The following is a 15,547-nucleotide window of genomic DNA, read 5'->3' on the forward strand; positions in this document are numbered from 1 at the left end:
GCAAAATACATAGCGCCCCCAAAAAGAAGATTAAATTTAGTTTTTTTCCTGTGTGCAACTTCCATTTAGGAAGATCAGATTAATTTAATTTTAGCTACAAAAATGGTGCCAGCAAGAACAATAGCTGGTCCCATGGCATCTAAAGAGATTAAAATAACTCTCTTGAAGAACTCAGAGTGCCCCATAAGGATGAACACTGCACAGATAGACGGGTCATAAGCTCATTGCATTTTTGACTGTATTAGCCATCACATGGTTGAGCTGGGATTTGCAGGGAAGGAAACATGCCATGCTGAAGCATGTCAGTGCTGATCTTTATCACTGATTTGAATATCCATGGTTGCAAGTTTTGTAGAAGTTGGAAATTTTAAAGTTAAATATTTTCTCTAAGCCAGCCCTTAGCTCTCCAACTGCTTCCTTTAAGCACCTGATAACAGCTGTGAGAAAACTGTATCTTAGAAGTCTTCCAAACCTTCATAGTTAGTGGATTTCTGTGTGAGTTTGTCTGACCAAGGACTGCGAAGGGAAGTAGATTTACTGAGGAAAGCTGTCAGAAGAAAGATGTCTATCATATTTACTGTATAGATTAGGTAAACACATTGGTGCATAGCTTTTTATCTGTCCTCTTAGTGAGCTGGACTGCAAAATACATCAGGCTCAGTAGTTTGATGTAGGGTATCCAAATAAGTAGATTCATGCCATGCTCTTGGCTTGCGATGGACTATGCCAAACTTGGATATGAACAGATTTAGAGTGGGATCTGGAAAAGCAGTACTGTGCTAAAAGGCAGGGAAAAGAAGCAACATGAACCTTGAAGTGCACTGCAGTGTGAATGCTGAAGTGGTCTTCCTTAAAGATTAATTTCATCATTTTTTTCCAGCTGTGAGGTAGTTCAGGAATGCTCAGAATAAAGCCAAGAGGGATAATCTACCCTTTTTTAAGTTACTAGAACGCTTTTGAAATTTAAGCTCTTCTTAAATGTTGCCTACAGTTGGCACAGCTAACACTGCTCTGATTCTATATTTCCTGTATTTTAAATTACTGGCAAAGTCTAAAAATGTCTATTCTAGGAAATGCATTTCTTTTGGTGGTTGGCTTTGAGAAATGCATTGACTTCCTTTCAGCATATATACAGAAGCAGGAGACTGCATACCCTAATTTAACTTTCTGCTCTGCTGCCTTTATCTCCTAAGTAAATAACGCTGCTCACTGTAGAGACTGTGACAACTTTGATTTTGAAATTTTGACAAAATGCTTCCTGTGGCAATTTGTGTGTGAGATAAACTCCCAACATGACCATGATATCATGCCTTCGCAATGCTGAGTGGGGAGCAGCTGCAGCAGCCCCTCTCTGCTCTTGTTCCCGATCTGTGGCAGGCTCTGCCTGCCCTCTGCCATCATCAAAACACCCCTGGACATGGTGACAGGGGACCTCTGGCACACTCCACGCCACTGGCACTGCAGAACATTCAACTCTAACTTCTCTCCGTGGTACTAAAGTGCAAGTGGAAGTAATGGGAATTAAACAGGCGAGGCTTCAAGTCTATTTCCATTTAGAAGCTGAGAATAAAAAGAGACAGAAAAAAAAAAAAATGCATGAAGCAGGCAACCCCGACACAAAGGGCGAGTTGAAAACCAAGGGAGCTTTTGCTCTATCTGCTTTAGTTGTTTAAAAAATTGGACTTGAATATCTGCAGCTGTCCCCAGATAACAAATCCAGTTTTCTTCCAATCTCTTAGGGTTTCACTCAGGAAATTATCCGTTAATAAAGAGACCATGGAGGACTTCCTTTAGAGTGTGTTCTGCATTCTGAAGCAGCGTTTTAATAATGCCCTCCCTGAAATCACAAACTGCACTTGAACAAGATTTTCAGTGAATTAGGAGGAAGAAAATGTTTCTTTTTTATTTATTGAGTTGTAACAATTTCAGTATCACAGCACATCATAGTGCCTATTTGGAAATTCTGATGGGGTACATAAGAGTCATAGTCATTCAACTGATGGCGAGTAGATGTCGTTAAGATCAGATTTTTAGAGGAATATCAGTGTTTGAAGATGCAGGTTAACACTCTGATCTATTGTAGAATGCAGGACTGTTAAGTGCTAGCCAAGGCAAGAGGAAATGTTTTTGATGGGTCTAGATATCTTACTGATCTGATCTGTCAAAAATAAAAACAAACATCTGAATGAGCAAAGTAAGAATCTGGCAGTCTGAGGCACTCAGCTACAAGAAGAAACAGCCCAGCACATTGCTCTTGTCCATTTGAAGAGTTTAATGTCTTGCCTCTTTCTACTCCAGATCTGAATATGGTGCTGGGCTCTTGAATTCTTTGTGTTTTCTTTTTATTAAGTGAGTTCCCTTACAACCCCTCAGATTCTCCCATAATCATGGAATCTTAGAATTATAGAATGAACTGAATTGGAAAAGACCCATCTGGATCATGGAGTGCAACTCCTGGCCCTGTGCAGGACACCCAAGAGTCACACCGTTTGCATGAGAACATTGTCCAAATGGTTCTTGACCTCTGTCAGGCTGGTGCTGTGACCAGTTCGCTGGGGAGCCTGTTCCAGTGCCCCACCAGCCTCTGGGTGAAGAAGTTTTTTTAATATCCAACCTAAACCTCCCCTGACTCCGCTTCATCTTCCTTCATCTTTTTCTCTCTCAGTTGCTTTCTCTCCCTTTCTTCAGTGAAACTCTCCTTCATTTATTTCTTCTGGTGTTCCAGTGTGCAGGGTGATCAAGATGTGGTGTCAATCCCATTGGGACTTGGCTGTGCCACAGAGAAATACTGCCTGCCAAAAAGCCTCCCTTGTCCTCCCTTCTGGTTAGTTTTGCTGCTTTAATAAGCTTGTTCATAAAACATTTAAGGTTGCACAGGTTTCCCTTGTTATTTTTAGACTTATCTTCCCCTTTCACCTATCTTTTATGGGACAGACTGCATTCTTTGTTTCTCCAATTCCTCCCTCCTTTGATCTCCCTACTGTAAAATGGGGCAGCCTAATTTAAGTGAAATGTTTCACTTTATGGTTTTGTTTTCCTCAGAAAGCCTCCTACACCCCCTGTTACTTACCAACCTGTTTTCCCCAACATAAATCACTTTCCATCTCATAACAGCCTTTTGCAATGCTGCAAACCTCGTTGCCTTTCCTCGTGGCAGAGGTCGGCAGAGAATTGCAAAATGCCACCTGCAAAGTCAAGTGCACTCATCCACTTGGTCTCAGCTCAGTTAGCCTCAGATTAATGCTTAATTTTCTGAGCTTTTTCTATCAACAGCACAGGTGTGTTAAATGCAAAAGCAATACAAAGTGCTCAAGAAAAACACAAGAACAAAGCTTGTACAAGCAGTGGGATACAACCATTAAAAAAAATAATAGGGATCTTAAAATTTTTGTTTGTTTTGTTTGTGCTTTTTGGAGTAGGTCTGATTCCATTTAAAATTGGCACTGTTTTTCGCCTACAAACCTGATTTGTTCCTCTCACCCTAGCCCTCCTATAGGCTCACTGAGTAGCTTCAAGGTTATTATGAAATCTCCCCACTGAATCTTCAGTCCTCCTGTGCTCAACTCACTTATCTTGTAGACAGCATTAAGGGGTTTTATAGACATTGTAGACAAATACAAAATGGATCATGCAGCTCTGATCTGTCTACAGAAAAGAAGCCACATGGTAGTTAGGCCTCTCAGGAACCCGTTTCACTTTCAGTGCGTTGGCTGTGTTGGCAGTCCCTGTTTAACACAGAAATGAGAGGATGAAGGTAGTTCCTCTATTTTATCTGCTTTTTGCTTGATGAATCAGTGATAAGACAACTTTTTTAGAGCCTGGTAGGCTTTACGCTTAGTAGTTTTGGCTAAGATGGGAGTTAATTAACCCATGAAAAGTAAAACACCTTCAACAGGAAGGAGCAAGGAGTTCCCAGGACAAGAGACACCTCCTCTAGGAGGGAAGCCCAAACTAAGGCATCTAATTCCCTGATATGGGAGAGATTTAACAAATATTTCACTCTTTCATGTTTCATACTGGATACTTCCAGTACTCACAAAAGTGACTTGCTGGCATGATTCTCAGTTGTCCTTGTGAAATCCATTAAAAAATCCCAACCTGGACATTACAGAAGCAAGCAGATGCCTGCTTCACTCAATATGATCAAGCTACCTTACCCTGTTGGTGCTTGAGTCTCATGCTAAGTGCATCTCAGGATACATGTGACAAGACACTTTTAAAGTGGGATTTTCAGTACACTTGTAATAGAAACCCTTTTGAAGTTCCCAGGGAACAGCATTCTCTTTTTAGTTTGTCAGTAGACATCAGCACTGCTGAACTACAGATGCATCATTAATGAAAAAGATATGTCTTCACATACCTTATAGCTAGATTCCCAAATAATTACCACAGCTTTAACAGGTGTTAGATCCAGCAACTCTTACTGGATGGTGTGAAGCACTATCCAGTTTGGCAAATTGGAGGTTTATTTAGGAGCCCAACTTCTGGCACCGACCTTTGAGAAACTTGGCCATATTTCCCACATAATGTTAACACAGTCACACTGTATGTCTCAGCATTGTGTGAGATCCACACATCCAGCACTCTGCTAAGCTGGAAATTTAATAAGACAAGTGAAAAAAGGAGAAAAGCTTACATATGTGTGGTGGTGTTAATTTGGTGTGTATTTGCTTTTATTTGACAAAGATTAGCCTTAACTCACCACCGTGTGACCACATTTGGATACAAATAACAGGTGAGGGAATAGAAGGCATCTTTGTAGATCACCTGGGATTAGGACTTAGTCCAGAGTGGTTATGGGCAAATTGAGCTCTCACAGAAGGCATTTCAAGAAATTTAAGTGCCACAGAGTTTATACAGCAGTTGAAAGAAGATGCCCTTAGCACTTGCAGCTCTGTTTCTGTTGGGTTTAGAGTTTTTTGTTTGTTTGTTTGTTTGATTGATTGATTGATTGATTTGATTTGGGTGGTTGTCTCATTTTATCCTTCATTTCTTGACAAATATATTTTTATCAAGTTATTATTCGTAACAGCAAAGGCCTAAGCAATCTCTGAAGAACAGATTATACGTTGAACAAGCTTCTTACAAAATTCTTATCTAGTGTACTTATTTGACTGATAAAATGTAATTAATTTTGTTTGATATCAGCTATCTAGAAGAAAAGCATCAAATCTGAGTTGCTTGTTTAGAATTATATATCAGAAGGAGAAAGAGAAAGATAGGCACCCCTTCTGTGTAGTTCACATGCATCCAAGATAAGGATCTAGGGTCAGTTGAGAAGAATCCCACCTGATAGCAAAAGCTGAAGGTGCTGGAGAGCACAGTGATAGTGTTATGAGAACTTTTATGAAGCCAGATTCTGTTGTAGTCCACATGAAACAACTCTGCCAGCCTACTCCTATGAATTTGATATAAAAGCCAGTATCTTATTGTCTCCAGTGGGAGATGTCACATATCTGAGACAGCATCTAGTGCTGATGATGTGAATAAATGAACTATGAACTGGGCAGAGAACACCGGTACTGCTATCATGACACCTGCAACAGGATGTGAATATTTTCAGATATTTTCAGGCATTAAAAGGTTTTTTCATTCACCGACTTGACCATCCTACATCCTACTGATTGCTAGGAAAGGAAGCACAAGCCTACAGGAATTGTTCTGCAATGATGGGTGGACACAGCTTTAAAAAACTGCCTGAGAACTTTGCCAAAAGGGTGAGTGGCATATGGGATGGAACAGGGGAATGAGAAAGTCATTTTGGCCACCCTTTGGCAAACTTCCAGATGCCTCTGGAAATAATTCCCTTGGCCAAGCATAACAGTCACACCTGCCCAGCTGTTCTTGGTGGTCATGCTGTCTTAGGATAGGATCCAAAGCCCACTGAAATAATTGGAAAAAGCCCTGTTGACTGAAGCAGATCTCTGAATCAAGCCCTTAATCCTTATTTCTACTAAATTAACTATGCAAGCTGGCAGAAGATATCCCTGTATCGTGCAAGAGCTTGGTTGGGCCTTAGGGATTACTGTTGCAGCTCTATAGTTCCACGTTGTCAGAAATTTTATCCCAGTGGTTTTTAGTAAGTTATTTTGCTGCTCTCATCTTCCTCTTATGATGGCTTTTTGGCAAAAATCTAGGAGATCTTTAGGACTGAAGGGGCTACTCCCGTCTTTCACGTAGAAATGAGCTTCTGGAATTGAGTTGTTAATAGGTGAGCAGTCAGCATGTTTCCAGTAGATGCAGATGGTCATTCTGAGTAATGAGTGAGAACATGAACCACAGAAAAGGGACATAAGGGGAAAATGAAGAGGCTCCCCCTCACAGTGGACCACAGGTTGATTTTCCCCACAGAAAAAGGGAAAATAAACCTGTGGTCCACCGTGAGGGGGAAGAAAGTTACTGCATGGTTGGGTAGTTGAAGAGGTGCATTTGTTTCTCATGCTTCATAGAATAAATTAATGCAAAACTCTGATTCAAAGACAATTCAAGTTATCACATGTTTCTCTCATTTATCCCAAAACCCCTTTTGTTCAGCTCCTCTAAAGGTAAACATCCTTTTTTAATCCTAAAGTCCATTTTTTCCCCAAATTCATATTTCTTTGTGAAATTATTCTGCTGATATTGTTATCTTCAAAAGCCAAGCTGAATACAGCCCACCTCAAGGATATAACCTTCCAGAGACTTTGTAAAAACACAGCAGAAAACCAGAATGTGGGAGATGATACCCATCAAGCCAGAGTGTAAAGTTCTTACAGGACTGCTGGCACAAACCCCCTAGGATAGCTCCCTGCAATATGTATTTCCAGTGGAACTGGTTTTTTTCAACAGGACTTTCCTTTTCTTCTTTCTTATTTGTATTCTTCTCTATCTTCAAGGAATGTCTTTTGAGTGGTTATCACAGGACAATACAACCCTTTTTTTTTTTTTTTTTTTTTCTTCTTGTCTTTTCTTTCACAGCCATAAATGGAATTGTGCAATGAAACAAAATGACTGTTGATGGAATTTGTCTTAATTCAAATTTGCACAGGTTTACTGTCCATGGGGAAATTGTCAAAAACTATAGGTGACCCAGGGGCTTAAGATGTTTTTGAATAAACTATTTCAGATCTGTTATGAAGATGGGGATGCAGAGGCTTAACTCTCACAGATTGAAACAGCACTAAGCAAGTGGACACTTGCACAAAGTCAAGTGGACACTTGCACAAAGTCTGTTAGCTCTCTAGACAGCCATCAAATTCAGTTGAAGCAAGGAAGGGAAATAGGCTGCAGACTCTTAAATCACTGAGGCTGCAGGGCTGTTAACTAAAACCAGAGGTCAGGTTCATATGCAGACCCCTAGTGACTCTTTTGTTTAGTGTTAGGATGAGCTTTGCCATAGTTTAGGGATGCTCCAAGTGGTACCTTCCCCATGGCAGTGCTGTGACGTGTTTGGGATCTAAGGTAGACCAGGAATTGACCCCAGCAGACATTTCAGACATGGCCATAGATGTGAATGTGTAACATCAGCTGGTCTGTGCTTTGCTGGCCTGTTTTGTTTCTGAATATACAGTTAGTCTCAGATACTTTTGTGAAACTTTTCCCTCAGTCAGAAGTTTGTGTTTAGTTGCTATTCTACCTTACGTAGTGGAAGAAATCCTAACAATAAGCCCTTAACTGACACCATAGACTCAACACATGTCAAACTGGATAGTTGGGAATGTGAACTAAAGTCTTATCTGTCTAAAATTGCAATGAAGGAGGACTGTAGAGCATCTTCACCACAGATCTTAACTTTCTCTTGATAGAATACAGAGGCGTTACTGGATCACATTTCTTTCTTCACAGGCTGTGTTAGAGCTCCACCTGGCAGTAAACACAGAGATTACTCTGTTAAAAACTATTTAAAAAGTAGTGAATAATTCATATGTGAAAGGTTGTCACCAACTGGACTAATGTGTCCAGTTCATCTTATCCAGAATTTAATTCCCCAGTAACACATTTAGATGCCTCCAGGTTCAAAACAGAATTTTTTTCATGGTTGGATTTGAGACTAATTGTAAAAGAAGGGACAGAAAAGAGGTGCAAACAGCTGTGGGAAGGAAAGAAGAGATTGGTGATGAGACATCATGGTTCACCAGAATGAACCACCTTGCACATATGTACTTGAGCTTACCCCAAAAGGCACAGAAGGGAAAAATCTGATGGAGGTTGAAGAGGTGGGTTTTTGGGTGGTCTTCAGGCAAGATGTTGGAACCAACTTTGTGTAAGCTAAGGAAACAAGTGCAGTGACCAGTTTGTCAGCAGGAGTCTAATAGTGGTGGCAGTGAACCCCAGCATGGGGAAGTGTCTGAAGGACCAGAAGACGATGAGACTGTGCTGTTAAGAGCTAGAGAAAAGGGTGCTGCAGCAGCTGACAAGAGTGTCAGCTCAGTGAATGCGTCAATATTGAGAAATAATGAGCCACAGAGATTGTCTGGCATCTGGAGAATGCACCTTTTTTTTAGAAAAAAAGATGGGCAATGTGTACCAGGTACAGTTCACTGAAAATGAATTGCTTTCAGGTCATATACAGGGAAAGGTTATGGCCTCTGATTTCAGGCCAAAGGCAGAAACTCAGGCAGAAATTCAGGTTTGGAACAGAAACACTAAAAGCAGAAAAACCTTGAGATGCTGCACTCAAAGTATGTGCGCTCCTCCTGCAGCAGCCACGGGAGGGCAGCCCAGGCTTGCTGATGGCAGCCCCTGCTCTGATACCTGCTTTGCAAATTTAAACAATTCTTTCAAAAAATGAGATATTGGTGACCAAGTGCTGCTTTGGGATGAGAAGGATCACTGAAAAATATGATTTTTACCGTCTTTAGAAATGTCATTGCAGAAAACTTGATTTCTACTTGTACTTATTTCCTAAAGTTCCTCTCATCTTCTTGTTCTCTCTCATTCAGTGTCCAAGCAAAACCTACGATCCGCTCATAAAGTCTACCAGAGACTTCCCTGATGAAGTTGTTAGCTTCATTAGGCGACACCCACTGATGTACAAGTCGGTTTACCCGGTGACGGGAGCTCCGGTGTTCACACGGATCAACGTGGACTATCGTCTCACCCAGATTGTGGTGGACCACGTCATGGCAGAGGATGGGCAATATGATGTCATTTTCCTAGGAACAGGTATGAGGGAAAGCTTCCAGTGTCATTCTGTACAAACCCCATCCTTTTAGAGCACCTTTAGTGCAGCAGGTCCCGAATAAACCTGAATAAAACTCTAGATTAACGTCTTTTTCCTATGTATACAGCTCCAGGAAACATATAGGTGCTCCTGGTATTGGTCCAGGTCTTCATGCAAATGCTTAAATTAAATTGTCAGTTTAAGATATTACTACTGTTGGGATTTTAATGCCCCTTCTGCCTAAGTGATAAACCATTTAGGGGTCAGAATACCTGAACTTTCTTACCCTCCAAGTACTACTCAGTACCTGTCTTTACATTACATGTTAGTCTCACTTTCTGCTGAAAGCACATCAATAAAACTGTTAAAAGAAAAGAAATTACCTTGATAGCTTCAAGGAGTACTTCCTATTATTGGTAGTGACATGGTGCTTCAGCATTTTATCTCAGGCAATGCTGAACAGTTAAGAAAGATTCCAAACTGAGCCTAAGGCAACAATTCCACTCAACTAATTTTAAAGATATAGATTAGCAATTTGATAGCTCCAAACGTGACAACTAGGATTGAACAGAGACAGGTTAAGCTATTCTGTTAGGGAAAAAACTGCTTTACCATTTTTCTATGGATAATTATGTATCTATTTACATTTTTATAATAGATAAATGCCTTAAGGAAAAGGCCTAGTTTCCCTATAGTAATTAAATTTAGAATCACTGGATGAATCACCCTACAGCAAGGTATGCTAGGGCATATGAATATACCTATTTATAACATTTCTGAAGTAATAATCTACCACATTACTTCACTGGGGATTTTTGTTCTTATTCCGTAATTCAACATTCTCTCACTCCCATTCTGTATAGGTCTTACAAAGCACTTTTCACTGGCAGATCTAAGTGCTTTAGTAAGGAGATCATTGCCATTATCCCTGTCTCAGAGAAGGTGAAACAGAGGTACCTAGAGGTGGGAAGGTGGCAAGGTCCAAGTGCAGTGGATGAGCTACTGCCATGAGCTGCAGGGAAATTAAGATTTCAGTTTGAATCCTACCCCAGTCCTGTTGGATTGCCCAGCATTTTATCTGGCCTATGAGCAAATTTTGTCATATAGCATGATTTGATATGTGTGGATATTCTGAAGTAATTTGAGGAAAGGAGTGAATTGTCAGAGGGCATCATCTCTTGTAACATGTGGATTGTCTCAGCCTTGAAGAGTTTTCTATCTGTGTTACCCCACGCAGGAGTCTAAAGATAGTCTCTCTCTCTCTCTCTCAGAAGTTTTATGTCTTTCAGCAGAATTGGTTTCACAACCCTTGTCTTCCCAAACAAGGCAATGTCACAGACCCTCTCTGATCCCAAGGTAGTACAGTGGTGTCAGAGAAAAAAGCGGTTTCATTAAAAAAGACCAATAAAGTGCTGTTTTCTCCCCTGCTGGCTGAGGCGGCTGAGGATGAGCTTCAGGCATGATGATGGAAAATCCTTCTTTCTTTCTGAGAGCAATATTAATATAGTCAACAAAGTAAAAGGAGTTCCATTCCCAAACTGTGTAATGCCCAGGATTTGGGAGTGCTCTAAAACAGCTAAATTTCAAATTACTTTTTCTCGCTCTTATCAGAAGAAGAGTTCAATTGTAAAAATGTACAAAACATTCTTTTAGTGGCTGTAGAGGCTGCTTTCAGATGTTTGCTGTCCTCCATTTTAAGGTTTTTCATAGAAATAAAATTATATTGAGAGACCAGCAATCGAATACTCTGATGTTAACTGTTCCTACCTGGCATTTAGACAAACGCTTCAAATGTAAGTAGTCAGGTTTAGAGGTGTCAAGGCCAGAAAGTACCATGTAGACACTAGATGGCACTCCATAATATGGAGATATTTATTTTTCTGCAATGCCTTCCTTAAAGGCGAGTTTTCTTTTCTGTAAGTGCATGGTTTTGTTCTATTTTATACTCTAAACTCATTGTAAGGAAAGAAATTAACTCAAAGATAAAATGTGAATTATACAGAGAGACTGAATAAGGATATAACAAATAACCCAGGAGATACTGAGCAGCAGCAGATCAGTAGCTTATATGTTTGAATGTGCACAACCAACTTGTACATGTGCAGGCTTTGGCAATTATGTCAAACAAACTGAAAAAAAAGCTGCAATTCATAAGGCAAACTGTAATAATTTGTCTTTGATTGGTAATATGAACTTCAGTGGTTTGGGAAAAGAATAATGAAAATCTCGTTCATTTTTCATTATTTCAGTACTCGGCATAGAGCTTAGGACTAAGCTGCACTGCATCATTACCACATCCCAGCATCCAACCCACTTCCCCTGAGCAATTTCTGAGTTCTTTTTAAGGCCATTCAAGGCTCACTAATGCGTAATGGTCTGACATGAAATGAGCAGCTATTTTTTTCACCATGCAAGAATTCAAATTAAAATTGATGAATAGATTTAACTTTAAAAAAAATCTCTAGATGACTCCAATGAAGTAATTATGCTGAATGAAGGGGTTGTTTTTAAAAAATTCCTTAAATGAAAAAAAAAAAAATTAAAAGTGTGTTGCTTAACTCCTTGTATTGAAATGAAGCTTACTTCTGATTAAGGAGCTATACTGGAAACAAATGATTTCTATAAAAAAGAGGAAATAATTTTCTGCCAATTTAGTCCCCTGAGCTGGTTCTCCTTGGGGTCAGATGGGCCCCAGTTCTGGCTCAGGGAAATGTGCAGAAACTTGTAGCTGGCAGCATGGACATGCTCGTCTGTGTTTGTGTGTTTGTGTAGCAGGAGAGTTGGACCATGCCAGGAGCAGCCTGTGACTGTGTTGGCTCAGCCATTCAGTGGAACCATAAATGCACTGTATGGAGAGAGCTCTGCAAGCAGCAGTGGCTGCAGTGGGGATAGATGTGGTTGGAAATCCGCATCCCTCATGGATTAGCTTTATCTACAGGGCAGGAAATGGAGTGGCCCATCCATATTGAAACATACCTGTGCATTTTATTTACGTGAGGCACATTTTTTTCAGACGTAGGCACAGTCCTGAAGGCTGTGAGTATCACAAAGGAGAAGTGGACCAAGGAGGAGGTGATCCTGGAAGAGCTGCAGGTATTCAAGGTAAGCATTAATAGCCACAACATTAATTAAATATCATTCAGGGGACTTTGTGGCCCAAACTGGCTTTGTCTGTCTGGTTGTTTGTTTATTGGAACTTGTTCAAGTTTCCAGAGGGACACTAAGTAAATTTTTAAATGCCTTGGTATTCTTTGGGCGAGTCAATTGAAAAATGTCCTAAACCAAACAGACCGTGATTTTTCAAACCTGTAGAAAGTCTCATTTAGCCTGCTTGTTATAGTTTAAAATCTTATTATGGGCCAACATTTTTTATTATTTATACATATTAAAATAGTAGTATTGTATTTTTAATGTAAAATTTTTTATGGCCCAATTGGCATTGGCAGTATTCTAGATACAATCATATTTAAAAAAAAACACATGGAATTCCATGGGTGCAGAGAAATCCTTTAAAATAGCAACATAAAAACTTAAGGAAAATAGAAAAACAAGTTAGTTTTGATTATCAGTGTACTTTAATTTATTGGTGAAGGCAGACTCAGTATTTTTGACCATTTTGATTTGGTTATTCTATAGCTGGAACCCTGCTAACACCAATGACTTCTTCATAAATACAGCTTGTAAAAAGTGCAAGATTCTTTTTGTTGCACAACCACAATTTCTGATTAACTTCGGTGCTGGTAAAGGAGCTGACATCATCATACTTTTCCATAAGAAAAAATTGAAACCTTTGTCTTCCCTACTGATTATCTTTTCCACTTATTAGTTTCTTCTTAGTTCTTTGCATTTCCACTTTGCTTTCTTCTCATGCTGCACAGCTCTTCTTCAGTTTTTCATTTTGCTTTTCCATTAAAGTTCATCTGTGTCCATGGCATTTTGATTACTTTCTCACACATCCTCTCTCCTAAGTGCTGTACAGCCCAAATTGTTGTCCATACTGAAGAAATGAATTTGGTACTTTTCCAAGTGTAGGCACGGGATCATTAACAATTATTTCAAAAAGTTCATTTCTTCATATGCCTTTTGATATGTCATGTGTATGATGAAACTTTGATTTAAATTATCTCTATGTCTTCTTCCCACTCTCTTGGACACTAATTATAAGTATCACTCAGAAAATACCAAGATTACTCAGTGGCCTGCCAAATAATGAGCAGTTCCAGTATGTGCACCAGTTTGCTGCGTTCTTAAAACATAACGTCAAGGGAAAATGTGCCATATTTAAAACAAAAAAGAGGTCATTTTTGTTTCTACTCAGCAGACATTCCTTCACATTTTTATTGGTAACATTTATAAATGCTACCCCTATGTTTTTGAATCCAGAAAATTGAAGGGGGTAATGGCTGAAAAAAACATGCTTTATTTCCTCAAATTCCACTAATATTAAACAATAGGCTTAGATAAATCTTCTGTTGGGTGATAGATAATACCCTGAGCTTTGTGCTGGTCTTACATCAGTCACAGGCAAAAATTCCACTGTCTCTCATAGCCATGAAATACAGCCTGGTGCAGAGATCTGCCTATGGATCCCTTAAATGGCAACTAAGCCTTTCAAATAATGCTTAATACAAATGAAAGTTGATGTGAAGGCTCATTGCCCAGGATGGGATAGATAGCAAACTCTGAGAATTAAAGCTAATTCCCTCCTTCCAGCTGGGGAAATTTATGGGAGTTCTTTTTGGAAGCATGAGTTTCTTGATTTTCTGTTTGGTTTGTTTGTTTTTTCGTTGGTTTTTTTTTTTTTTTTTCATATTTGTTTAAGCCGTGCAGATGAAACTGTAACTTTATTTGCTTATTGTATGTTAGGTTTTGCTCTCTTTTTCACTAAAAGTAGAGAATTTGTAAACTAATACACCTTGATATTTTATTTTTTAGCATCCTTCATTTATCTCAACCATGGAGATTTCTCAGAAACAGGTAATCATAATCTTGTTTAACTACTGGAGGATATGGGGTACAGTGAACACCTATTTTCAGGTGACGCCTGTTGCTTAATGGCCAGGCTGTCCATGGATGGCACTTAAAATGTAACTGGAAGGAAGGAGATATGTTTGAAATTGTTTGCCTGCCTAATTCCTATTTGCTTACAAACAGTAATTTGTGTACCCAGGCTTGTAATTATTCAGGGAAACAAACCTTTAGTCATATGGTAGTGGGTTTTGTAAGTGCAATGCACATTCTTTTTCCAGCCTCCAGAAATACTTGTCTCTTTACAATCTAGTAATAAATTATTATTACTATTTTTGTTTTTATTTTTATTAGTAGTCAGGAGAGATCAGGGCCTCGCTGTGCTGAAATTTGTATGCACACAAGCAATCCCCCTCCTCTAAAATTGCAGCCTGAATCTGGGTGGTCCAACCTCGGCAGCAGTGGGGCCAGTCCCAGTGCGGTGTCTGCTGATGGGAAACGGTTTTATGGCAGCTCCAAGCTCTGTGATGGCTCCGTGCATGTTCAGGAGGCAGCGTAACACCAGAGCCACCCCTCCCTGACCCACAGAAGTGGCCAGAGCAGCTCTGGCACAGCACGGCTCACTCACACGGGAGGAGGTATTTTGCCTTTCAGGCACGCACAGCACAGCTGGGTCCCATCTCCCATGAAAAAAGGTGGCAGGCCAGATGGAAGTGTTGCATGAGCCAGCTCCAGCTTGGACCACCCTTGGCTCCACAGGCAATCCACTTGCACATTGGGGAGAGGGGAGTAACATTATCCCTGTCCTACCTCAGGATCAGAACCAGAACATGAAGTTTATTCACACGAGGTCACCCCTAGTTCCCAGATTGTTAACATCATGATTATCCAGCCCCTCGTTTTTAAATGTGTTATTAAGCCATTCTTTCCATGGTTTGCTTCTGATCTTTTACCGCAGCACACATCTAAAGGTGTGAGGGTTGAGTGCTGGTGTCTTTCCAGGACTGCAGTCCCCTTTTCTCTCTGCTCTGTTGTTGGGATGGATGGGCACTGGCCAGTTCACATTGAGCCCTGAGAAATATTTTACACTAAAGGAGGAATTAGTCCCTTGTTTTACAAAATCTGGGATAAGGTCAAAAGTCTGCAACTGTGGCACTGAAGAAGGGAACTTTTTACAGTGGCTACTTGGAGAACACTCCTAATTAATTTGCTTTGCCTGATTTGCAGCAACAATTGTACATCGGTTCCAGGGATGGATTGGTTCAGCTCTCTCTGCACAGATGTCACACGTATGGGAAGGCTTGTGCTGACTGCTGCCTTGCCAGAGACCCATACTGTGCCTGGGATGGAAACTCTTGTTCCAGATATGCCCCCACTTCTAAAAGGTAAGAAAAAAACACGCTGTGCTGTAAAAGATCTTGCTGCTTGCAAGAATTT

At 40.1% G+C, this 15,547-nt stretch overlaps 1 protein-coding gene across 3 annotated transcripts in view; it reads left to right on the top strand.

The window, feature by feature from the left end:
• Window positions 1-15,547, top strand: part of SEMA3D (semaphorin 3D) — a 131,691-nt gene that overhangs the window by 99,061 nt on the left and 17,083 nt on the right. For all 3 annotated transcript variants that reach the window (XM_040062456.2, XM_040062459.2, XM_040062457.2), the window contains exons 12-15: window positions 8,922-9,144; window positions 12,156-12,244; window positions 14,078-14,119; window positions 15,338-15,495. In XM_040062456.2, coding sequence (XP_039918390.1) covers window positions 8,922-9,144; window positions 12,156-12,244; window positions 14,078-14,119; window positions 15,338-15,495 — 512 coding nt within the window. The remainder of the gene's footprint in view (window positions 1-8,921; window positions 9,145-12,155; window positions 12,245-14,077; window positions 14,120-15,337; window positions 15,496-15,547) is intronic.

Source organism: Hirundo rustica, chromosome 4 (assembly GCF_015227805.2).
Source record: "Hirundo rustica isolate bHirRus1 chromosome 4, bHirRus1.pri.v3, whole genome shotgun sequence".
Classification (NCBI taxonomy): domain Eukaryota; kingdom Metazoa; phylum Chordata; class Aves; order Passeriformes; family Hirundinidae; genus Hirundo; species Hirundo rustica.